Source organism: Nematostella vectensis, chromosome 9 (genome assembly GCF_932526225.1).
Source record: "Nematostella vectensis chromosome 9, jaNemVect1.1, whole genome shotgun sequence".
In the NCBI taxonomy this organism is placed as follows: Eukaryota; Metazoa; Cnidaria; class Anthozoa; order Actiniaria; family Edwardsiidae; genus Nematostella; species Nematostella vectensis.
In genome coordinates this window covers 7,671,917-7,696,884 of record NC_064042.1, presented here as the reverse complement: position 1 = coordinate 7,696,884, position 24,968 = coordinate 7,671,917, and the positions used below count along the sequence as shown (strand labels likewise).

Below are 24,968 nucleotides of genomic sequence, written 5' to 3'. Positions count from 1 at the left end.
CTGCATTGCGTAGCCATGGGGCGGATGTTGCATTGAGCTGTAAGCCAATGACAGTGAAGCGTTAGGAATCTATTAATCACCTAGTGTGTATTTTCGCATAAATCCACAGGGCCCTTTAGATGGGGTCACAACTGCAAAACGAGCCTGTTTACTAGAATAACAATGTAAGTTTAGCCTAGAATGCGGCGCATCGCCTGTTAAGTATGACCCCTGGCCCGCGGCGTCAATAATGCTTTCTCAGCCAGGACTTAGAAGAAAATTATTCAAATCTTCAATGATGTCTGGCATACACGATGGAATTTTTCTGATAATCGCTGTTTTCATCGTTCCATACTAGATGCACAATATACCAGTCAAAGACTTTAGCTCTTGACCAATCAGAGCGATGTACTCTCAATTAGGATTAGGACCGGCTAGTATACAACAATTGTTTTCCTAGAGGTGTCAAAGTATTTTCACACTTCCTCAAGATGAAATTTTCAAAAAGCTGCGAAAATTTGAACGAGAAGAAACCAACAAGAGCTGCAAAGGGTGGATGTTTGCAATGTCTATAAGTATCAATCTGCTAAAACTTGCTTGAAGTGATTTGCGCAAAAGGAATTTGTCTGTTCCTTCATTACGCTCTCTTGTATCCAACAAAAGAGCTTGACTCTTTTACGACAGCTCTGCCGATAAAATTTGACAATGGTAACCCGTTAATTTTAATTGCGTCCTTAAAGAAGGAAGCTGTTGGTTGCTTGGGCAAGCCCGATCTGGGGAAATATCGATTAGGTGAGTCAGTGTTACTTTTGTCGCTACACCTTCTGTTATTTGTTGGTTATGACTCATTCCTGTTGTGGACAAAACGAAGTAGGCGTCATTCAAAGCGCACAAATGTAAGGCTTTTGTCTACAAAGGGCGGCTTGACACCGCTTTCTCTAAGTATTCCTAAATGGATTTCATTTCCGTCCCAAATGTGGATGAGTGTAATCCATGCCACCCCGCCTTTCCGAATGCGCAACTTCGGGCGCGAAGACAAGTACCTAGACGACAAACATCTAAAGTACACGTTGTTATACTAAAAAGTGTTAAAACAAATATCTGATTTAGTGAAAAGTAAATAGCTATTATTCTTTATAACAAGATTACTTCGTTAACTGCAGACCTTATTAGCATGATTTCGGCGTTCTTTGAAGTGACTATATGAAATATATGCAAATAGCGTGAAATACTTGCAATTCTAATTTTGCCGATTTTTTAAATAACTAAGGTATTTCCGAAAGTGATAAAGATTAGATACGATTATTGTATAAAATCCAAGAATGTGCCATTTGACGTTGATTGATGCAACACGTAATGTATAAGCGTCACGCTCAAAAAAAGATAACACAAAAATACCTCCAAAAGTCCAAATAAAATAAAAATACTAAGGTGGTAGCAATAAAACTGATTCTCTGCTCTCTGCCAAACAAACACTTGTCTCTATAGGCCACGCGCACTGAGCGTAGGGTAAAAGAGCAATTTATAGAGAAAAAAAAGTGCTTTTAAGATAGCTGACACGGATAATGCAATTAACGGGAAAAATTGCTAGAAATTACTATTTCGTGCTTCATTCATTTCCATATCTCCATCTATATCATTCGTAACTAACATGTAGCGCGATTACAAAAATAATATTTGACGAAATGAACTCACACGGGGTTTTATTTAGCGGCTTATAGTAATTAGTTTTTTTTTTAAAAAAAAAGCTTTTTTTTCATTTTTGAGTGTACATAATGATCTGCTCTCCTTGACTAGCTACCGGCGAGCAAAGATTAAATTGTATTGTTATAGTTGATGTCGTTTTGACCAGAACTTGCTTGTGTCCAGGCGAGCTTTTTCAAAATTTGACAGGACATTAACATGGAGTGGCGCATTGGGGGCACTTCCCCCCCCCCTTTTTTTTTTAATGATAAGAAAATGACAAGTAGGGGCGTGGCTGTGCTCCCGCAGCCTCCCTGAGCGCACGGCCCTTGACATGACATCATCTTCTGCTGTGTCTCTGCTGTGTAAATGTTACTCTTTTAACTGGCGTTAGCTATATACAGTTTTTGAAAGTCTTAATTATTCTACTAAACTATGACAGTAGTTCATGTGCGTGTGCTAATTGCGAGGACGATATTTCAGGCCAAAGGAAAGACAAAAGGCCGCATTCAAACTGCGTAAAAGGAGGAAAAGGGCAGTGAAAATGAAAACAAACACGTGACGGCCAGTAGGTCTAGGCAAGGCGCCTACTAAGGCATTATTGTTCGCCCACTCAGACTCTTCGCGCAAGGCAGTGTGGTCTTCCCATCCAGACCAGACCAGGCTACCAAGACCATGCGCGCAAGGCAGTGTGGTCTTTCCATTCAGACCAAGCGCCCACGGCAGTGTGGTCTACGGCAATATGGTCTGCCCATCTAGTAGCACAAGTAATGTCATAGCCGTGCGTAGCAGGCCTCTTATTAGAGAGCTTAAGCAAGTCAACACGAACGGCATCAAAAACGGCGCGCGCGCTCACGAATTACTAAAAAATATTTTCAGAAAGAACTGTCAGTCTTCGTTACTTCTTCAAACGTACACCCCCACCCCCACCCCCCCCCCCCCCACCCCCCATCAGCTATAGTTGCACTATATTCGCCTTTTTTTTCTTATTCGAGGTGCTTATTCTTGGAAGGGACTTATTTGTATTTTTCTTTTAGGCGAGGTGTTCATTCCCAGAAAAGCGCATTTGGGGGGAAGCGCTTATTCTAGCAAGTACGCTAGGTATTAGAGAATGACCAATTGTATGTTGCAATGCACTCTCAATAATAGTCTAGATTTCTCCCAAGAAATTTACAACCTTCAAAACACCGCGCACACCATGTAACTTCTCCTTGTCATGGATAGAAATGGTACTGCGCACTAAATGGTGCGAAAAGACTAAGGAATGACGAAGCGCGGGAAAAAATGTGCGAATCAGTCAAAGGTTTTCGTTTTCCTAAAATGAGAAAAATAGGGTATGACAATGTCTATATTTTAGAGATCTTCCTGTGTTTCATATTGTCATGGCCTGTGTGCTAGCGCGAGCTGGGGAGGGGAGAGGTATTAGAGAAATTAGTTTTGACAATACCTCTCTCAATACCTCTTCTTTTTAACAGCTCGCGCGCGGCCAGAACAAATCAAGATTGCAGCCACGACTAGGGGCATAGCGAAAATCACCGGGTAAACAATGCGAAAATCACCGGATAGACACAGCGAGAAAACCCGGGTTAACTAAGCAAAAAACACCGGGTAAACATAGCGAAAATCACCGGGTGAAAATAGCGAAAAACTCCGGGTAAACATAGCGAGAAAACCCGGGTAAACATAGCGAGTAAACCCGGGTAAACACAGCGACAAACCCGGATAAACTAAGCGAAAAACACCGGGTAAACATAGCGAAAATCACCGGGTAAAAATAGCGAAAAACACCGGGTAAAAATAGCGAGAAAACCAGGGTAAACATAGCGAGAATCATCGGATAAACATAGCGAGAAAACCCGGGTAAACAGCAAAAAACACCTGGTAAACATAGCAAAGAACACCAGGTAAACATAGCGAAAAACAACGGGTAAACGCCTGAAAATAGGCTACATTTTTCATACTATAAAGCAGGACATTTTTTAGATATCGCTAATCCCAAGCTTTTGATCGTCTAACCCTATAGATAAAAACACACCAGTCAAACAAGAATAACAATGTCATGATGTCACGTTGTTGTATCATGTACCAAATAAAGATTAATAAATTGTAGTTATTTACAATAATTTCGAAACTAGTAGGAGTTATCAGCAAGAGTACACAAAGAATAATATCATTACAGGATAGTAAGGATAAAGTCTGATTTACAGAAACCGATTCACACAGCTTAGCACTGTTTAGCAGAAACCCGTTATCACCGTTGGCCCCTTGCCATTGGTAAAACGGGTCAAGGACCGACTATTTGATATGCGACGGGTAGTTTTTCTTTACCCCTCGATATCTTTTTTTCCACAGGTAGTTGGGTAACTTGACTTTCTTCCTCTGAAATGCGCTATTCCTTTAGTAAGCCAAGGATTGGCAGGTTCGTTTTTCCCCAAATTTTTGAATCCCTCGAATTTGTTAGGGGATTTTTGTAACATACCCATAAGATACCAAAGCGGTCCCTTAACTAATTTTATAGAAAATGTATGGAGCTTCATTTTTCAGGAAATTTGATAATTGTCGGCTCACTTAATGGCAGTAATATTCCGTTGTAAGTCGGCACGAGTCGGGGTGACTCCGGTTCTATTCCGAGGTGACTCGTGACGGCTTCGTACTCGGTACTATTCGGCGGTGATGTAACGGCTGACTTAAAGGTTGTAATATTCGGGTGTGAGTCCTTATTGACTGTAAACGGCTAATTTCACATTCCTTGACAAATGTCTCTTTTTAAGAAGAGGGGGGCAAGGGAGTATTTCTTGTTTCATAAACCTTGTCTGTCCTTACCATGGTCGGATTCAGGGTTCTTACAAAGTAGGATATCATAGGACCCTTCGTAAACGTTCGCAATTTTCAAGGGTATCCGCGAAACCTTATTTCAAAAATAGCGTGTAATTTTGTCAAGGAAAGTTATGGTCCCAATTTCTAAAAGTCTTTAAAAGCGCGGGCGTCATTAGCGACGCCTTTTACCGTATTGACCCGGGAACCTATTAATGCACTATTTGAACCCCGCCGAGGGCTATACTCCGAGTATAAGGACCGCTAGTACGGTCACGCATGCGAGTAACGCATGATGAAGTCCCGCGGTTGTAGCCGCGCTGCGTTTGTCGTTTTTGGCGCCCAGGACTCCGCCATCAAGCTGCACGGTGGGTTTGCCATTTGGGTTTGCTGTGGTGGTGTCGGTTAGGTAGAAGTCGCCATCGTCTTTTCTTCCGTCGCCTGTAAAAACAAAAACATTAGAAAAAGTAACATTAAAGGTGCGCGGAAACTAGTTTTAGGGCGACACGCACTACGGTGACCACCAATACAAAGTTAACCATGCGACACGCGCACTAAGACCCTGTCCCCACGTATCAGTTTTCGTTTCAAAACGCAGTCCACTTGGCGCGCGAGTACGCAGGCGCTGTAGAACTTGTTATCGTTTTCGTGGGGACGGGTCGTATAAAAATGAAAACGCTTCGTGTGGACGCGGATCGTTTCGAAAACGGAACAAAAAGGTTGCGTTTTAAAACGAAAACGGATAAGTGGGGACGGGGTCTAAGACAAAGTTAACCATGCGACGCGCGCTACCGTGACCACCAATACAAAGTTTAGCCAAGAGAGCATAAGATAAGTGAGGGACACTTTGGTATTACCCGCGCGCCATGTCGCGTCCGAATCCGGCTTATTTTAGTAACCACCACCCTACCTACCCCCGCGCTTTGGCATTTACATCTTGTTGTTTGCCGCTGTTTTGTGACTTGAAACCGAAAAAAACACCCTATTTGCACAAATAGCATCGAAAATTTTATTCTAGCAACAAGGATACAGACAGTTGCGGTTTATTAAGGGGATGTATTTCTTCGAGGATTGCGAGATTTCGAAAACGTGCATTGTTAATTGTAAGTATCTTACAGAAGAAGAGCCTCTTAATTGTTGGAATCTGTAATAAACCATTATTATTATTATTATATTATTATTATTATTAAAAACGACTTCATTCAAAATCAAGAGCGGAAAAACCTCGTGCTTCAAACACCGCTTCCGCTCTAACTTGCTGCGTTTTCGTGGTTTCTCAACATTCATTATCTTCTTAATGGTCAAACGAAATCTGTAAGTCAAACTATTCAGGGATTTAGCTTTCTGTGAGTATATTTGCCAATCTTGGTAACTTAAGTTAGACTTGTTTTCTTCTTCCGAGTTATTTACATGATCTCTTTTCATTCCTATCGAGTTGGCAAAACAACAACACGCAACCCGCGGGGGAGTAGGACAAAATAAAAGGAGCAAATTCTCACGCGCAGTGGTGGGGTGGTGGTCACTAAAAATAGCCAGGATGGGAATCGACATGGCGCGCGGGTAATACCCAAGTGTCCCTCTCTTATCTTATGCTCTCTTGGTTTAGCTAATTAGCACATGCGACGATCACAGATTTTACTCGAAGACACTTCATGACTAGAAGGATTATGCAGTTCTCTGATGCGCACTAAACCCCTTTTCTCTGACATGACGGAAAAACATGACGTGACGCTTCAAATAAGCCCATCTTACATCGAATAAGGCAGAGAATTTCTCTGAGTACTTAGTAACTTATAGCAAACAACACATCAAGTGCGACTTTTTTTAAATTGATGCGACTTTTTGTAAAGTGTCATTGAAATTTGAGCTTTTCGTCCCTGAACTGATACACAGGGCAATGATGATCAAGGAAAAATTATCTTAAAAAGCCAAAATCTGGTTATGTGCACTTCGGCCTCACGTCATTTGTGTTTTGAAAATCACTCCGTTATACAAGGAAACCTATAGCGATTGTAAGAAATTGTGCCTCCTCTCTCTATCTGGAATTGCGCGTTTTCCAGGTTTTTCCGTCATGTCCTTTTCTCTACTTTGCTGTTTGAATTCAAGGACGTAACCGACATCGAAAAACTGGGGGCAGGCGTTCTTGAATTTTCTTTACTTTGCGGTTGAAGAGGCAGCGCGACAAGCGTTATAGAGACAAGAGACACCTTAGAATAGATGGGACTGAGTAGCATTAAGTCTCTCATAGATCTTCTACACTGGCCAAGAGCCCTCTGCAAGGTTTAAATAGCAAGTCTTTTAAATGGCCCACTCAAGACAATGATATAGTCATGCGCTCCTAGTGATGGGCTATCTGTGTTGTGCGCTCCTAGTGATAGGCTATCTGTGTTGTGCGCTCCTAGTGATGGGCTCACTCAAGACAATGATATAGTCATGCGCTCCTAGTGATGGGCTATCTGTGTTGTGCGCCCCTAGTGATGGGCTACCTGTGTTGTGCGCTCCTAGTGATAAGCTTCCTGTGTTGTGCGCTCCTAGTGATGGGCTACCTGTGTTGTGCGCTCCTAGTAATGGGCTCACTCAAGACAATGATATAGTCACGCGCTCCTAGTGATGGGCTATCTGTGTTGTGCGCCCCTAGTGATGGGCTACCTGTGTTGTGCGCTCCTAGTGATAGGCTACCTGTGTTGTGTACTCCTAGTGATGGGCTACCTGTGTTGTGCGCTCCTAGTGATGGGCTATCTGTGTTGTGCGCTCCTAGTGATGGGCTATCTGTGTTGTGCGCTCCTAGTGATGGGCTATCTGTGTTGTGCGCTCCTAGTGATGGGCTATCTGTGTTGTGCGCTCCTAGTGATGGGCTACCTGTGTTGTGCGCTCCTAGTGATGGGCTATCTGTGTTGTGTACTCCTAGTGATGGGCTCACTCAAGACAATGATATAGTCACGCGCTCCTAGTGATGGGCTATCTGTGTTGTGTACTCCTAGTGATGGGCTACCTGTGTTGTGCGCTCCTAGTGATGGGCTACCTGTGTTGTGCGCTCCTAGTGATGGGCTACCTGTGTTGTGCGCTCCTAGTAATGGGCTCACTCAAGACAATGATATAGTCACGCGCCCCTAGTGATGGGCTATCTGTGTTGTGTACTCCTAGTGATGGGCTCACTCAAGACAATGATATAGTCACGCGCTCCTAGTGATGGGCTATCTGTGTTGTGTACTCCTAGTGATGGGCTCACTCAAGACAATGATATAGTCACGCGCTCCTAGTGATAGGCTACCTGTGTTGTGTACTCCTAGTGATGGGCTACCTGTGTTGTGCGCTCCTAGTAATGGGCTCACTCAAGACAATGATATAGTCACGCGCTCCTAGTGATGGGCTATCTGTGTTGTGTACTCCTAGTGATGGGCTCACTCAAGACAATGATATAGTCACGCGCTCCTAGTGATGGGCTCCCCCTGTCGCGCACTCCTAGTAATGGGCTAAGTTCCGTATGTCTATACGTCGGCCTTTTAGACGTGAGAGACTCAACCAGCTCCTGTCTACGCCCTAGTAATTTAGCATCAGGTAGGCAGGCGGGCAAAAAAATATAACAGTGGTGTAAAAGATACGCTTCGCTCTACAAGCTGCTTATTCGAGTTCACCTCTGAAGTCCACCGTATTCTTTCCACTTCCACTGGCACAATCGTCGTCGTCTGAATCGCATCCGCTACCATCTATGACATTGGAACCTACAAGGGAACAAGGACAATGTCACGCAAGGCACACAGGATAATGTCACGCAAGGCACACAGGATAATGTCACGCAAGGCGCACATGATATTGTCACGCAAGGTGCACATGAAAATGTCACGCAAGGTGCACATGAAAATGTCACGCAAGGTGCACATAACAATGTTTACGCAAGGCGCACATGATAATGTCACGCAAGATGCAAACAACAATGTCACTCAAGGGCCAACATATTGCACGTTCGAAATATTGCCGCGTAGCCTAGGGCTATTTGCCCGCAACATATACATATGTCCGAAAGAAACCAGGTAACTTTTGACCCCTTCGCGATAACATCACGCCTTTACTTCCATTTGTGCAGATTCCATCGCTATGTTACGTACACAAGAGCAAAAAAACGGGATTTGACCTCGATATACTCGAAACCGCGATTTGACCTTGATATACTCGAAACCGCGATTTGACCTTGATATACTCGAAACCGCGATTTGACCTCGATATACCCGAAACCGCGATTTGACCTTGATATATTCCTAACCGTGAATTGACCTCGATATACTCCTAACCGTGATTTGACCTCGATATACTCGAAACCGCGATTTGACCTTGATATACCCGTAACCGCGATTTGACCTCGATATACTCGAAACCGCGATTTGACCTTGATATACTCGTAACCGCGATTTGACCTCGATATACTCGAAACCGCGATTTGACCTTGATATACTCGAAACCGCGATTTGACCTCGGTATACTCGTAACCGCGATTTGACCTCGATATACTCGAAACCGCGATTTGACCTCGATATATTCTTAACCGTGATTTGACCTCGATATACTCTTAACCGTGATTTGACCTCGACATACTCTTTACCGTGATTTGACCTCGATATACTCTTTACCGTGATTTGACCTCGATATACTCTTTACCGCGATTTGACCTGATATACTCTTAACCGCGATTTGACCTCGATATATTCCTAACCGTGATTTGACTTCGATATACACGAAACCGCTATTTGACCTTATATACTCTTAACCGCGATTTGATCTCGATATACTCTTAACCGTGATTTGACCTCGATATACTCTAAACCGCGATTTGACCTCGATATACTCTAAACCGCGATTTGACCTCGATGTACTCGTAACCGCGATTAGACCTCGATATACTCTAAACCGCGATTAGACCTCGATATACTCGTAACCGCGATTTGACCTCGATATACTCGTAACCGCGATTTGACCTCGGTATACTCGTAACCGCGATTAGACCTCGATATACTCTTTACCGCGATTAGACATCGATATACCCTAAACCGCGATTAGACCTCGACATACTCGTAACCGCGATTAGACCTCGATATACTCTAAACCGCGATTAGACCTCGATATACTCGTAACCGCGATTAGACCACGATATACTCGTAACCGCGATTAGACCTCGATATACTCGTAACCGCGATTAGACCTCGATATACTCGTAACCGCGATTAGACCTCGATGTACCCGTAACCGCGATTTGACCTCGATATACTCGTAACCGCGATTAGACCTCGATATACTCGTAACCGCGATTAGACCTCGATATACTCGTAACCGCGATTAGACCACGATATACTCGTAACCGCGATTAGACCTCGATATACTCGTAACTGCGATTAGACCTCGATATACTCGTAACCGCGATTAGACCTCGATATACTCGTAACCGCGATTTGACCTCGATATACTCGTAACCGCGATTAGACCGCGAAATAACCCTCACCTCCACTTCCACCTTCTCCGCTTCCGCTGCCAGTGTCTATCTTTTCTCTCCGCGTGTGACGCTGGATCGTTTTAATGGTTTGCTTCATCTCGCTGACAAGAGTTCTGATCTTGGCGTTATCAATCGCGATGATTTGGAATGCGTCCATTGATGCGCTCAGAGGACCGATGTACCTACAATTTAGGTACTTATTAAAGCCAGCAATAACAAGTACAAATCACACAAAGGCCACCTTTCTTAGCAAGAAGCTGATCTGATTTTGTGACTACTAGCATGTAAAAATAGTGCAAAACCTTATACGCTCAAAGTCCTTTTTCATAGTTCAATCTACAAATTAATCATTCAATCAAATCTTACAATTTAATCATTTTTATTTTTCCACTCCGATCCTTCCATCGTTCTTTACCTGGCCATTGCCGTTCCATTCCAGCATTTCTCTACTCCCTTTCGCTCGCTAACTGCAGCCACGCCGTCCGCAACACAAACGAGACTGGGCAGCTCACCGAACAGCGTGTTTAGGAGCAGCATCTTGGACTTAGCACCCTCCATCTTGGATTCCAGGGGGGTCCGGAGGTGACTATCACTGGTTGGTCTATGGGGAGGGGGTGCACTAGGCAAGGAAGGTGCTTCATTTACATATTGGGGAGTCCCACAATACGTGTACGCCTGGGAGGACGGAGAATAGCCTGTTACTATGGTGATTGTAAACATGGATATTTTTTAGCAACGTCACCTGCTACGCATTTCCCTTTTTTCTATTTTGGCGCGCTTTTTTTGCACATTTGAAATTGTTGATACTTTAAACGACAATACAATTCATGTAGTGTTTTAACTGAGCAAAATATGATAAATTGGAATAAAGAACTACGGTGATATTAAGAGCTCGTTATGACAATGATAGTGATGATGACAAAAGGGGAGGGGTGGTTGTTATTATGATGGTGGTGTTATTGGTTGTTGTATGGGGCAATGGGAATAGTGGGGGTCATGGCGCTGCTCGTAGTGGTGTTGTTAATATAGCTTGTGGAAGATGGTGATAGGAATGGTGGACATATAACTCAGGCGTGTATACAGGGTGGTGCGCAGCGTGCACCCCCCACCCTCCCCCCTCTTGGCCAGCAAAAAGTGGGTCATTTCTTATGGAAGAATCGTCAAATACTATGTTTTTTTCCATATGATTCTTATTACTTATTACCCCCCCCCCCCCTCCCCCAGTCAATATCCTGGGAACACGCCTGTAACTTCCCAATAGTAAGGCGCGCATGTGCGGTAAATGTGGCGGCGAAGACAGTGCTGAAAAACGCAAGACTTGTTCCAGTACCGCGCGGTTAAACCAGCCTTTTTGTTTTAAAATGGCGGCTTTTTACCGGTGAACTGTCACATTTTGGCAAATGCTAAGAAAACTAGACCAAACCTAAGGCTATAATTTTCTTTATGACTCCCTCATTATCAAAAAAATTTGCCATCTTTTGTACAGTATGGTTTTAATGCTGTACAGTAAGTCAAAATAGCGACCGAAGTCAGCCTTTCGTACCTTTACTCGAACGATTCAACACTGAGATTTTGTTTGTTTTTGCCAGAACACGCGCATGCGCATACGTTATTCAGTAATGAAGTTTTTCAAGTCTATCTATTTGTTACATAAACAAAGGAAACCAGCACCAACCTTGCGCTTGACCTCATTAACCCTGGTGAGAACTTGGGCTACAGCAGTCGAGAGATCCTTATACACAGACGTCATGACAGACCCAACACTCTTCTCTCCGGCCAAGCTACTTGCGAGCGAATCCAGCGACTCGAAATACACTTTCCAGTACTTCTGAAGCTGCAGGGTGGGCGCTAAGCACTTCTCCATCACTTCCAGACAGTACTGGTGACATGGCTTTAACGTTTCGGATAAACCCTTACACAAGGAACAGTAGGTCATCTGTAAGAGCACAGGGTCGCATCCAGTAGTGAAGCTGAGCAGCCGTGACCCATCTATGATCTTCATCGCGAATGTCAAGCTGTCAAGATACACCTGTACAGGCTTGATCACCTCGATCAGCCCGTTCGCAATCTGCTTCGGGTGGTCGCCAAATGGCTGGATGTCCTCCATGCGATCCCGAAGGCACTTCTCGTAGCGAGAGGAAAGATGTTCAGATCTTCCCGAAGCGTACTTGTATAAGAGAGGAAATGAACCACGGAAGAACTCCAGGACAACATCCGTAAGGTTCACGTTCTCGTTGTCGATGGAGAGTTCCACGCGCTGGAAGAATCTCGCGAGGAGCGGGCGTCCCGCGCGCGAGAGGTTCACGTTTGAAGTGCTAAGGAACTGCAAGCTGTGCTGATGGCCGTCCTGCACAACACTCTTGAAGTAACCTGAGAATATTTAGATGATCAACTTCAGCTTCTCTTAAAATATTCATGATTAACAGGCCATCAGGTAAAGGGACCGACCATTTGAAATATGATGGGTCGATAACGAAAAAGGGCAATCCAAAATCTCTTAAAGAAAATTGAAATCGAAGAATGTGCTCGGAGCCTTGGAATGGAATTTAGAACCTTCATCCTGAGGCAATAATTTGACCATTTCGAAGCCCTCTAATAAGAGAGATAAGGAGAAAAGATAACAGGTAGAAGCCAACTGAAACTACTTCCATATGACCTCAAAGTTTTATGTCCGTGACCGTGACAAAGAAGAATGGTATTCTATGATCGTAGGATATCGTCAGTGTAAGTGAACGAAAAGGAGAAATTGGAAAAGATGAGTTACGGTTTCCTGTGTGAAGTAGGCCCCTTCTTATGGCGGTTAGTGATTTCGTAAATTTATATCCTTGACAGTTATTCTAAAAATCACATTGGGCAGGGAACATCAAAGGTAACCTTGGTAGCTATGTAAGGTTCTTGGTAGAGTGTGTGTGTGTGTGTGGAGGGGGGGGGGGGGGGGGGGGAGGAGGGATTCAAGGGTCCTATAGGGGACAGGGCAGAAAGAGTTGATCCCAATTTGTAGAAGACAGAAAATAGAATAAAAAAGAATTCCAAGTTAACACTAATGTTCAATGTAATGCCTTCCAAAGTTTATATTGCTATATATTGCCACTCCCATGCTTTCACCAAGCTAATAATATCATAATTTAATAATATAAATATTTTTTTTAATAGGTTGCACCCGGAGAATCCATGTGTCGCTTGTCGGGTATAAAAAAATAGCATAAATGCTAAAAAATATGTTACCCATGAGTCTACGCGAGCTAGGACACATGAATTCTCGAGGGCAACCTTATTTCAAATAAATGTATATTTTTCCTTAAGCCAATGTTATTCTCTCACGGCGTGCATGATCAGAAAATTAAAAAATCCTTATCGCGAATTCCATACCACACTTATCTCAACTGAGTTACAGGGATATTTCAATAGTTTTATTATAACTAAAATACAATACGATTTGCACACGATAAACGCCTAGGAACTCGGGGTCAATTAACTACAATAAAGCAGTAATCTTGTGACATTCTTGACGCCTTATAAATCTGTAAATAGTTTTAGACACAATAGACAGAGAAAAGCAATTCAGCCCCCCTTCAAACGGTTTCCGCAAGCATTCGATTTTATCGAATGTTCATGTTGGGTCCCTTTGCCACCCCCATAAATCCAGTCGAATGGATTACAAAGAGGTTTGATGATTTGACAATAATTCAAAATGTCTCTTGTTCTGAGAATACAACACGGGAAGTTAGGTCTGTTTCAGTCTAACCGAACCAAGCAAAACCATGTTTGTTGATTGGGGAAATCGATGTCATTTGCCATGCACATTAAACTTTATTCAAATCGCGAGTGCTTGTCAATACCAATCCTCTCTAAAGTAAACTATCTTTTAAACGTATTGTTTTCATTAAATCCAACCACAATTAGCGATTCACCAAAATGCACTTGGCATAATATGGCCACAGACAAAAACAGGCAAAAAGAATGTTTCTATCTCACACCTAAACTGTACTGTAAATTAGAGAAATGGAAAACATAACATTTAGAAAGGAATAGTCACGGAAATAAATTAAAGTTCCTAGGAGGGCTCTATCAATTCCTGTCCGCGAAACGCTGTTATCAGATGGAGTAAATTTAGAAGTATTTTTGGAGACCTACCTTGAATAATTCGTAAATAAAACAAACAAATCCACCAATATTTAATATATTTTTTGAAAGCTTGGCAAGTTTGTAATGAAAGGGTGATTTAGAAAAAAAATGTTTTTTTTTGTCTTTTTGTAGGCAAGGGCCTTAAAATTGGCTTTCAAAAAAGACAATATTTTTCCAGGAACGAATTTCAATTGCACTTGCTGAGATAAGGGCTTTTCACTCAGCTAAATCAGAAAAGATGCCTTAATTAATCAGAAATGTCGAGTTAAAGTCTTTACATTTCCATGTCTTGATTTCACGGTAACTTGAGAAGAATTAAGTATAAGCTAAATAACTCGGATCAACGTTTTAAAAATAAATTCGTGAACGTCTATTTAAGACGAAGTATGTATTTGTGGTCCTTCTGTATTTTTGTTGAGATTCGAGCTAAACTGGAAGCATGTATGTATTTGAATGGATTCGAATGAATCCTTTGAAGCACTGTGATTCAATTGAAAACGTGCAAATATCCCGCCCGCTGAGATCGGTAGTCTGCAAGGAACCTATTCAGCTGCTAGCTCTTCTAGATGCCTTTAATTTTCAGCGAAGTGAAAAATAATTATAGAATCCGCTAGACAAATTGACGGCTCATCAGGCCACTATTTGCACAAGATGTGAACCAAGCTCTTTCCACAAGGGCCTTGTTTAGCTAGGCAATGAAACCGAATGTATTACTGGGCAAACTTTGAAATCTGCTTTAAATTAGAAGCGAAGTAAATTTTTCAATGACGTTATCACAAACGTATACCCATATGGTATCCTAAGACGCTCGCCAGAAACCTTCAATAATTGAACAATTTTAAAAGAAGCATACACACTTTACCTATACCCCGAAGGAATGTCTTAATTTGCGGCAACCACTATAAATAAGTCGCCAGAAGAAACTGGTGGCTTTTTGCGTTTAGAAACACGAGGCACGAATTCGCCGCCGGAAACGGCAAGCATAAATAGAAATGGCAGCTTAGCTTTTTTGAAAATTGAAGGCTGGTGGATCGTCAAACACACAGACTATTGCTACTTGAAGTAGTCAAAGATGCATAAGAGTAGTTGAGAGTGGGGTTTCGAGTATCTATTTGTTACACAACATGAAAAATCAGCTTTAGATCAATTCGCAAACTAAAGGTTATACGTACTTAAGTCTGTTGGCAGTCTGCCTATGTCATATTCGATGAGGTACAATAAGGCAGCTTTCGAGTCAGTGATTTGCTTTCGGCAAGTCAATCAAGTTGTTTCGACACGGACACTTAATTTAGAGCATAAAGCACTGAAATTAGATGATTTCCCTAAGGGTTTTAGCATTTAATATTCGCTGGCTAGATCGTGTGCGTACAAAGTCGGTACTTAATTCGACAACTGAGCGTATTGTGTCTGAGTGAGTGAAATCTAACACATCTAAAGAATAGAATAACACTTGGAGAAAGCCTTGATGAAGCCTCCATTCAACAGACCCCTGAATTAGATGTAAGCCTCTTTCTATTTCTCCCGCTCGAGAAGTTCATTTAATTTATTATTGGCACTAATCATCTACCGTAAGCTTACCTTTGATGTCTTCGCGTAACGATCTAGTCGAATCTTTTCGACCTTCTAGCTTCCTGACGATGCTCGCCTTCATTTTGGCTAGAGCTTTTCGCCTCAGCGTGTTTTCCATTTGATTTGTACAGCATGTTTTTTCGCTCACGCATATTTGCGGCGCCGAGCCTAAAATAACAGCAGAAAAACATGATTCACTTACACATTCAAACACTGGCCGCTCATAGAGCCCCTATCCCTTGGTGTGTGTGAGCCCAGCGCGATCAAACAAACCTTGTAATGCATAGACGGGTTTCGCCGGCGTTCCTATTCCTAGAGACTTTGAACAGCTCAAGCCGTTAGCTTCCACATAGCCAGTCCATAAACACGCCATATATGAGAGTAAACAAGGTATCCATAGCCCGCGAAACTGTGTCATTGTAGTTGTTAAGTGTGAGAGACTATTAAAGTCCTTTATAACGAAGGAGATGCGACGAAAACACGCGATGTTCCAAGCACGGGATTTCCTTCTTTCTCTCCCCAAGCCGAGCACAATTTGGTGGTTGTTGATTCTATTTCTTAGTACGCTGGGAAGTTTGAAAGGTCATAGCTCATGGGCCGCAGTAGATAATTGACAGGTTGAGTTAGGCACGCGCAACTGGAGTCCGAGGCACTGGCCTCTCGTATTGGTCGCAAACTAATTAATCGATCCCCGACACAATAAACACAATACACGATAGAAAAAGAGCCCACGGGATAGATGAATTGCCAATGAGTTGTAACCAGGAACAGCTGAGGATAGCGGACTTCGCGAGTGACATGAAATCAATGCTCTCTTACTTCGATATAAACCTAGCTATGAACAAGTCTTGACAGAAAATCGCTGTCATAATAATCCAAAAGAACCAGTTTAATTTTTTAAAGCAAAGAGCACAATGCGTCAATTCACCACAGAAATGACTTAGTTGATTAGTTTTGTGGTGTTTCTTTTTGGCATGTTGAGTTTTCCATGTGAGTTTTTTTTTTTATTGCGAATCAGCGTGATCGGCCGTGAAGTAGTTTCGTCACAAATCTTAATACCATTATTAGAAACGGATGACTGCAACAGTGCTGTAAAACGGCACTGACTAAAAAATACTTAGTTGCTTTTGGGCCAAAATTTAGTATCCTCAATATTGACTTTATTTGAAACAATTTTTTAATGCAATTGGAAATTCTGGTGTATTGTGCGCGATTCCTAATGAAGGCCTCGATATTGCGTCTCCTTTATAAAGAGGTTAAAATATTAAACGGAGTAAGCAATCAAAAGTAGTGTGTTTCATTTTCAAGTTAAAAGCGATATAATTAAGAATATTCCATCCCCTTGTTCTTCAAAATAAAACAAACATAATTCATTATTGGTTTTATTACAAGGATAGAAAATTGGTAGCCAACGCCGATTCGTAGTGCGCCATTTGAGGTGTTAGGGGAGACCATTTCGCAGTCAAAATCCCTCGACAGGGAAAGCCATTCCGCGGCAAGTACCTTTCTACCTTTCTGTGTATTTTATCATTTTTCAAACTGAGCGACTCATTTGTAATCTCATTTCCCTCCCAGGAGGACGTCTTCTTCTCGTTAAAAATTAAGGCCACGCATCACTAAGAGTTGTACATTTAAAAATAAAACCATCTCATTTGGCCATATCTCGAAACCCAATCGAGTGCTAGTAGCATGATTCCGATGCCCGTCCAATAAAACTTGTCTTGTCGAAGTCGGTTTAATTTTTTTCAACAACAAAACGCAATAGTCACGACATATGGAGGTAATCATAACATGTGCCTGAGTATAAAATTGTTTTTAATAAATATGACGCAATAACAAAAACAGCATATCCCAGCTGAGCAAAACTTAGCGGGGCAAGACAATCAGGTCATTATTGAGAGTGCCGGATTTCCTCAGAGCGTTACCGGTTGTCTTTGGGAGTCGATGTAAGCGACCTTGTGGTTCTCCATATACGGAATTTATCAAGAAATGCATGGGATACACACCCTCCAGGCTCGTGTCAGCCGGACGGTGTGAGGAGGGCGGGCGCCATGTCCGATAACCGGAGGTCATCGATCGCAGTCAAGCGCCAATCCCATTTTGTTTTTTTCCGTCTGAGAAATCATGCTCAACTTACAGCTGTCATAGGAATGCGCCAAATGTCTGACGAAGAATTCTCTCATTTTTCGCGATTTTCGACTTAACAGCAAAAAAAACATTCCGTTAGAAATAATTGGCCTTCCCAAATGTCGGGTAAAAAATACTGTTGACGTAAAAAGTCACGCAAAGCAAAAGACTGCAAAGCAAACTTTGCAAGCAACCGCTGGGCAGGGCATGCCTTCTTCACCCTAACCGCCAAGAGAGGGGCTAGACAAGTATCTTATACTCCCCCCCTTTCCGATGCATGGCTATGCTAGGCGAGGAAATGACAACATGAATTATTTTCATTCCAGGGTATCGTTAGGGCCGGTTCTCAGCTTCGAGTCACGTGATATTTGAGATGCATTTTGATTGGCTTCGACTATACTCACCATACCTCACCGCATCCACCTTTCTTTCCAAACCAAAAATAGAAAAAAAATAGATCTTCTCTCGTGAAGTATTATTCCTCTCCTCGGGTCAAATCACCGGCTTCAAATAACCTAAGGCTTATCGTGTATAGAGGAATATGGATAGAATGCGGTATTCTTAATTTCGTGAGAGCTGGTCGTGTTTGCAAAATGACGTCTTTGGCGGCCTCTCGTGTTATCTCTATGGTAAACCTATCTTTGTGCGCGGGGTTCCGCATGCATAAGTCATGCTGAGTCAAAGTCCTTAGGTTCTTTTGGAAAGGAAAAGGGAAGAGTTAGGAATTTTGATTATTTTTGTTGGTTGATATTTTTTCGCTGAAACACAGACGCACGTCATTTTGATGGAAAAGAGATAGGTGTGGAATATTGACAGTACACGCCATAAGTAAATACAGTGAAAGCTCCATGTAACGACATAGATATCAGAGATTATCATTTCTCAAAGTTCTATAGTACAAAGCAAAATAACGAGGAATATGCGTATAAAATATATCTTTTATTTTTCATCGGTCTGAGTTTCCATACGTATATGGAACGAATCCCCTCGTAACACATCTTCCCCCATTCACAACAAAAGGGAAGTGATCATAATCTCCTCAAGAGCTAACGAAAATATTTCACAAATTTGCCATCGGAAAACTTGCAAGAATGTAAGAGGTACATGTTAATGTTTACGTGTTTGGGCATGCGCTTATGTTTAGGCTGAAATGAGGTCATGGGACCTGTATGTAATAAGACCACGTGACCTTGTTATAAGGGAGGCTAGCGGTTGTTTAGGCTAGGTAAAAACCACATGACCCTGTTATGGAAAAGAGGCAAATGCGTGTTAAGGCTCTAGGTGATAACCACTCGACCGCGGGACTCTGTCATAGAAGAGGTGGTAAAAATAGTCTATGTGTGAACGGTTACCGCTCTCCTAAGGCTTGAATGGTTGACGGGTAAGAAGGGCAAAGGGTAGCTGATATTAGCAGACGAACCAGGCGATGATTAAAAAATACAAATGACTGTCCTAAAATAAGCGCAAGCCAAGCTAACTATGCTGGACACGACGGAAAAGCGAAAGTCTGGAGCAGAACTGTGGAGGTCTGTAACTTCAGTTTTGTTAGTACAATAACAAGATAATCAGCGGCTTACGTACAGAGCAGGATCATCGTTACGCAGGGTGTGTCAAAAACATCTGCAAAGGACAATTTCCCATAGAATCATAAATAGTTATAGATGAATAAAAGTCACCATGAAAATAATACAAGAAGAAAGGCTGTAGCGGTTTCCCGTTTATTACCACTGACTGGCAGATAAATAAAATCCTAATTAATTCCATCCCTAAAAGGCTAGACTTGTTCAAAGCCCAAAGCGTGATTTATTGCTTCCGACCTTATCTACAATTTATATATAACAAGACGCACATCAACTTTGGAGATTAAACCAATGCAGCGCTTTTGAATCGTGCGTTCGAATGGGACGGTCCTTATACAGATGGAAAAGAAGTCGAAGATAACCTTAACGTCTAATCCTAGCGAAAACCGCCTGGGGTGACGCCTTTTTATCCCCGGTCTAGTCAACAAATAGTAGAAGACAAGACATAACCTGTGGTGATAGAAGAAGAGATCCGATTGCCTTAAAACACTCACCGCGTGAGCATCAAACCCCATCGACATCAACGGGGAGGTACACGGCCGTAGAAGGGTCTGGGGGACTAGCGTCACGTGTCCCCCATTCCCGCCCAAATATAAAAAATATATGGGGACATGACGAGTAGGGGCGCGGCTGTGCCTTCCATTATTTTCTTAATTTTTCTGTATCGTGCCATCATCCCCCGCCCCTTTGCTACAGCTCTGACGTAACATAATATTTCCGTGGCAAGTTTGTTCATAGTTTGCTTGTTCCTTTTTTTCTCTGGAATGTCGCTGTTCTTTTAAGGGAAGGATTGCCTGTTTGAATTTGAGTGGGGTGTTTTTGTTAGCGGGCCGTCATCCTTCGGCTGCGACAGCGTTATCGAAAGAAATGTGTTCGCTTGGCGATTAATTCCAATTTAATTACAATGGAATAAACAAAACATTATTGGCAGAGACCAATATAAATAAAGGACATTATTATCACTACGCGCGCCCAAACCGTAAATAGCCATCTCTAAAACGATCTATTTGTGCGGGCCAAATAGCAACAGTGCAGGCCACAAATGGAGTTTACCGCCCTTATTCTGATGTTCGCGCTCTGCTGCCACGCTCGACCAATGAGATGAGGATACCATTTTAGTGCGAGTTTGTGGCACAAACCACTATGTGCGAGCATCGGCTATAACTTTTCTCTCCCAACTTGGCGTGTACACAAAGAAAATCTGCAAAATAACCTAGCATAGGAAAAAAAACGCCTTACCTATTATATTAACCAAACAACAAGTGCGCAAACAAAGGAATGTTCGAAGATTTTGAGCTCGGGCGCAAATGATGCTACTAGGGCCACAAATAAACGTTATGCCCTACAAAAGTCAACTTATTGTCCTATTTTTTCTACAGGAGCGAGCGTCGTTTACAGGAGGAGAAGTTTACGGTGCAAACTACCGCGTCTTCAATTGTCCGTGAAAGTTGGAGTTTTCAGGTAGTGTTTTGGTGGAAATTTTATGAAAATTTGAAATTTATCAGATAAAACGCATTTTTACGTGCTGCTATTTAATATGCACACACACAATACAACATTTAGTAAAAGGGCTCTATTTCTTTACTAGGTAGTACAGGTAGTACTCCCCAATTATGCTATGCAACTTTTATCAATTTAATTTACAAACACAACTGTCTACGAACACACTATACAATTATCTACTTTAACTTTTTAGACAAGAAAAGATAAACGAGAACTTTGCTATGAAGACACAACTAGACAAGGTTAACAAAACTATTTTTATGGGAGGCAAATGTTACCAAGTATTATAGTAATTTTATAGCCAAATTCTTTGTTGCGCGACCGCCGAGAATTCAAATCCATTTCTCGTCTGAAAAAGGTGCATAGTCAAATCATACCACCATGACCAATCAATTAACTTGCTGTGTGCAGTCAGATGAAAACATGAAAGCCATCAATTGGTTTAGATGTTTGATTGACGTGCTTTTCACAAATGAGACAAGGAGACAGGACACGCTGAGGTCGCGTAACAACAAATTTGGCTATTCTAAGATCTACATCTTGTATGCTTGGTCAACTTACAATCATAACTTTTAATATGGCATAGGGACCAGTGATGAGTTTGTGCGGCATAAGTATGTCATTATGACGTTAAACTCCCTGAACATACCTCAATAGTCTCCTTTCAACTTGTATTTAACTGTCTGTCTGTCTGTCTTCATCATCCATCTGTCTTTTACCAGCTTACTCTTGCCAGGCCATCAATAATCAAGTGTCTGTCTATATGCTGTCTGTCAGTCTCTATCTGTCTTTTACCAGCTGACTCTTGCCAAATCATCAATAATCAACTGTCTGTATGTCTTCATCTAACCATCAGTCTTTTTACCAGCTGACTCTTGACAGGCCATCAATTATCAAGTGTCTGTCTGTCTGTCTGTCTGTCTGTCTGTCCTTATCTATCAATCTGTCTTTTACCAGCTGACTCTTGCCAAATCATCAATAATCAAGTGTCTGTATGTCTTCATCTATCTATCTGTCTTATTACCAACTGACTCTTGTCAGGTCATCATTAATCAAGTGTCTGTCTGTCTATCATCTAGTTTTCAACTGTCCATCATCTTGCTCACCCTCCCCTCACTTGATGAGCCTGTGCCACCCTAGTCCCTCTCGCTGTGACCCTAGTCCCTCTTGCTGTGACCAAGGTGGCTGTCTTTCATTGCCATCAGGGAGTGGAACAAGAGCAGAAATGGGACAAGCACCCATATGCCATTGAAGAACCAAAGATACAGATAATGGTGGACAGGGTCTGAGGTATCTAGACTTGGTGATCCGCCTAGCCATTCAGGGAAAAATGTCATCCAGCCTAGAAGTACATCAAGTAATATTAAATATTTTTAAATCAATAAATTATCAGTCAGTCTTGTTGACTTTTTCAAATACTTTTTACTTTCGCACACTTCACATATGGTTTGTTTAAAATGCTTACTACATCGATTTCAAGTTTATTAATGTCAGTGAAATGCAGATTCATCACAAGAATAAATGACACATTTTCCAAATTTGCCATTCAGTGGAAATGAGATAAATTACATTAGTGCAAATAACTAATGACTATTTTGCAATATGTAATCTGAAATAAATCAACCAAATCAGCAAGACAGCAGGACCTGGTCCAAGTCGTCATTCCTGCTGGACCACCTCAAGTATAGAGTTCCATAAATATTGAAAAAGCAGAGCCGTAGATTATTCTCAACCATTTGTAAGTTTATAAGAATGTTTTGTTTTTGTATACACAAGGCAATAACAGCGAGCTTCTTGGAAGTGGTTTTCTACACCAACAACGACAAAATTTGTGATTGAAAAAAAAATTCAAAAACAGTGCACACTAATTGGAAATGACGCTATTTTTTAGCGTGTGCATGAAAATTACAAAACCTGAAAACATTTTTGCTTCATAATCTCTTCAAATTCTATTTCTTTTATGCCCAGTCACCAGAGAATATTAAAAATGTAGTTCTTTTTGAACTATTAATGTTTTAAGACATATTTTCGGACGTGATCCCATTATTTAGCTTCATTTTATGGAGCTCTGTACTCTAGTGGGAGTGACAACTTGGAGTGGGCGTGCGCCTTGCGCCCGCAGGTCCTTGTCTAAAAAAAAGGCCTCATATTCTTTGTTCCACTGCCTAAATCCATAAACATAACACTCATAGACTTACCTCCATACAGCTCTGCAATGCAGAGAATGATTTGGAGAAAGTGCCTGTGAAAAAGAAATCCAGATAATTTGTGTTAAAAAAGCTCATGTTGGCTCAAGGAATTGAAACACAAACACTTCCAATTTTGAAACTAACTAACCTGTAGTAGGTATTATTGCAGATGGCATGGATCAGGGCTACTATAACCAAGCACAGTACTACAGTAAGCAGCTCAATAGCCACAACTGTTGGGTCAGAGTTCAGGTAGCGGTTGTCTGCATGGCCATACTCTTTCCCTAAAAATGAATGGTCAATGCAGACTTTCAGTGAGGTCAAAAAATATGGTTTCTAAACCCTGTTTCTCTACTCAGGATTTATGATAGAGATTTCCATCTTAAATTTTCTTTTTTAGATAGAATAATGTGCAATTGTGGTGATGATCTAACAGACATCTTGAGTTAGTACTATCTGCCAATCATTGTCCAAACTAATTATGCCATATTTTCTGATAATTATCATGCTTTTGATCAAGTATTTGGTGCAAGTTGAGCATTTTTAATCAAGAGACATACTTACAGAGGATCGCCAAAGGGCTGTCTGACTCTTTAACTGTCCCTGTTAGAGAAATGTACACAAAGCTTCCCTCCTGTAACCAACAATAACCATCACTGGAACACCATTACTAACACCTAGTATATCAGAATTGCTTCCAAGTTCTTAACAAAGCTACATGGTTTTGGATTTATAAATATGAATTATATGGCTAATTTTTACAAAATCTTCAAAGTTGCCCAGTATTTAGTATTTGGGCATATGCTCTGGCAGGGGGCCGATCCAGGATTTCAAAATGGGGGGTGGATAATGGCCGGATAGACCACTTATAGCTGACCCAGTGGTTCTTGGTAGGTCACTACTTATATCTTACATACTTCATGCTGAATTGGATTTGTTGCATCAGCAAAGTCGGATCCGCAAAGTCAAGCAGGTGAAGGCACATGGAAAGTATGTATCTCCCGTCCCTCAGAGACATTTATTTTCTTCAAACAAAGTGACTTTTTTTTACTCAAAAAGGAGGTGGATATCCACTCAATCCACACCCTGTATCCGCCCCTGCCCGGTTATCGGGTATTTGGCACGGGATTTGGCACTTGTTAATTTTATGCTTTAGTCTCTGTGTTTACTCTCTGTGCCTGCACCTTGCAAGCCGTTTCTAGGACAGGATAAGATGAATGTGAAAGTTGGTGTTTCTATGGTGATTTTTATCTAATGAAGGGATAAAACATTTATATTTTACCCACCTAAAATTAAAGGAACAAATCTAATCGATTAAACAAATTTTTACAAACAGCCTTTTGTTGGAGGTGTGATGTTTGAAATCAAACAAAGGTGTGTTGCAAGAGATTGTGTGTAATTGTCTTTCTTTCTAGTTTTTTTTTTGGTAAAAATTAGCTTTAATGACTAATTTCTTAATTTCAGGGGGCCAAAATTTCGGTTTTGATGAAATAGAATTTACAAAACTCTCTCGATTTATCGTAATAAGTTTGCGCGTTTTAAAGGCGATTGCTATAAGATCTGTACAAGTTTTAATTGTTTCTGTTCAAGTTTTAAGTATTCTTTTTAAGACCCCAATTCCCACTTGCAATAATAAAGCTCATGATGTGTATGTATTCTTTGGTATGATGACGAGGCGTTTACCTACCAAAAGCAAATGAGTAAAGAAATCAAAGAACAACCACGTCAAAACCCATCGGTCATAGCTCGAGGGTAGCTTGCTGCCTGACCAATGGCCAAGCGCACAGGCGATCAGGGAAAGCGTAGCCATTAAGCCAAGGCTTGCAGCGCTAACTGCATGTTCTTCGTAAACAACCGCCATCTTGGAGAAACGCGCGCCAAAATAACGACTGCTATGTTGTGGGATACCTGTGGTGT

The 24,968-nt window shown here is 41.7% G+C and overlaps 2 protein-coding genes and 2 long non-coding RNA genes across 4 annotated transcripts; 1 reads left to right on the top strand and 3 right to left on the bottom strand.

Annotated features, from left to right (window-relative positions):
• The first annotated feature begins 50 nt into the window (after nt 1-50).
• Nucleotides 51-22,263, top strand: LOC116610896. The gene is made up of 3 exons (XR_007313887.1): nt 51-771; nt 20,739-20,820; nt 22,068-22,263. It is a non-coding gene; the product is annotated as an uncharacterized LOC116610896 (long non-coding RNA).
• Nucleotides 3,707-16,285, bottom strand: LOC5503212 (glypican-6). The gene is made up of 7 exons (XM_048733145.1): nt 15,926-16,285; nt 15,662-15,820; nt 11,634-12,328; nt 10,374-10,633; nt 9,968-10,140; nt 8,112-8,198; nt 3,707-4,917 (listed from the first exon to the last, which is right to left on the bottom strand). The coding sequence occupies exons 1-7, from the start codon at nt 16,068-16,070 to the stop codon at nt 4,718-4,720; spliced, it is 1,719 nt and encodes a 572-aa protein (XP_048589102.1). The 5' UTR covers nt 16,071-16,285; the 3' UTR covers nt 3,707-4,717.
• LOC125572542 lies at nt 6,564-7,249 on the bottom strand. The gene is made up of 2 exons (XR_007313888.1): nt 7,186-7,249; nt 6,564-6,859 (listed from the first exon to the last, which is right to left on the bottom strand). It is a non-coding gene; the product is annotated as an uncharacterized LOC125572542 (long non-coding RNA).
• LOC5503211 (emopamil-binding protein-like) lies at nt 20,875-24,953 on the bottom strand. The gene is made up of 5 exons (XM_001624261.3): nt 24,739-24,953; nt 23,616-23,685; nt 23,200-23,335; nt 23,061-23,104; nt 20,875-22,204 (listed from the first exon to the last, which is right to left on the bottom strand). Exons 1-5 carry the CDS (start codon nt 24,910-24,912, stop codon nt 22,020-22,022), a joined length of 609 nt encoding a protein of 202 aa, XP_001624311.2. The 5' UTR covers nt 24,913-24,953; the 3' UTR covers nt 20,875-22,019.
• Nucleotides 24,954-24,968: the final 15 nt, after the last annotated feature.

Excerpts from the sequence above, each read along its gene's own strand:
- LOC5503211 (XM_001624261.3), bottom strand. The coding sequence starts at position 24,912 with ATGGCGGTTGTTTACGAAGAACATGCAGTTAGCGCTGCAAGCCTTGGC. Across the intron at positions 23,105-23,199 it reads TGCAATAATACCTACTACAG|GCACTTTCTCCAAATCATTC; the intron begins GTTAGTTAGTTT and ends TCTTTTTCACAG. Across the intron at positions 22,205-23,060 it reads CATTGCAGAGCTGTATGGAG|GCTGGATGACATTTTTCCCT; the intron begins GTAAGTCTATGA and ends ATGTACTTCTAG.
- LOC5503212 (XM_048733145.1), bottom strand. The coding sequence starts at position 16,070 with ATGACACAGTTTCGCGGGCTATGGATACCTTGTTTACTCTCATATATG. Across the intron at positions 15,821-15,925 it reads ACCCGTCTATGCATTACAAG|GCTCGGCGCCGCAAATATGC; the intron begins GTTTGTTTGATC and ends CTGTTATTTTAG. Across the intron at positions 8,199-9,967 it reads CGGAGAAGGTGGAAGTGGAG|GTTCCAATGTCATAGATGGT; the intron begins GTGAGGGTTATT and ends GTTCCCTTGTAG.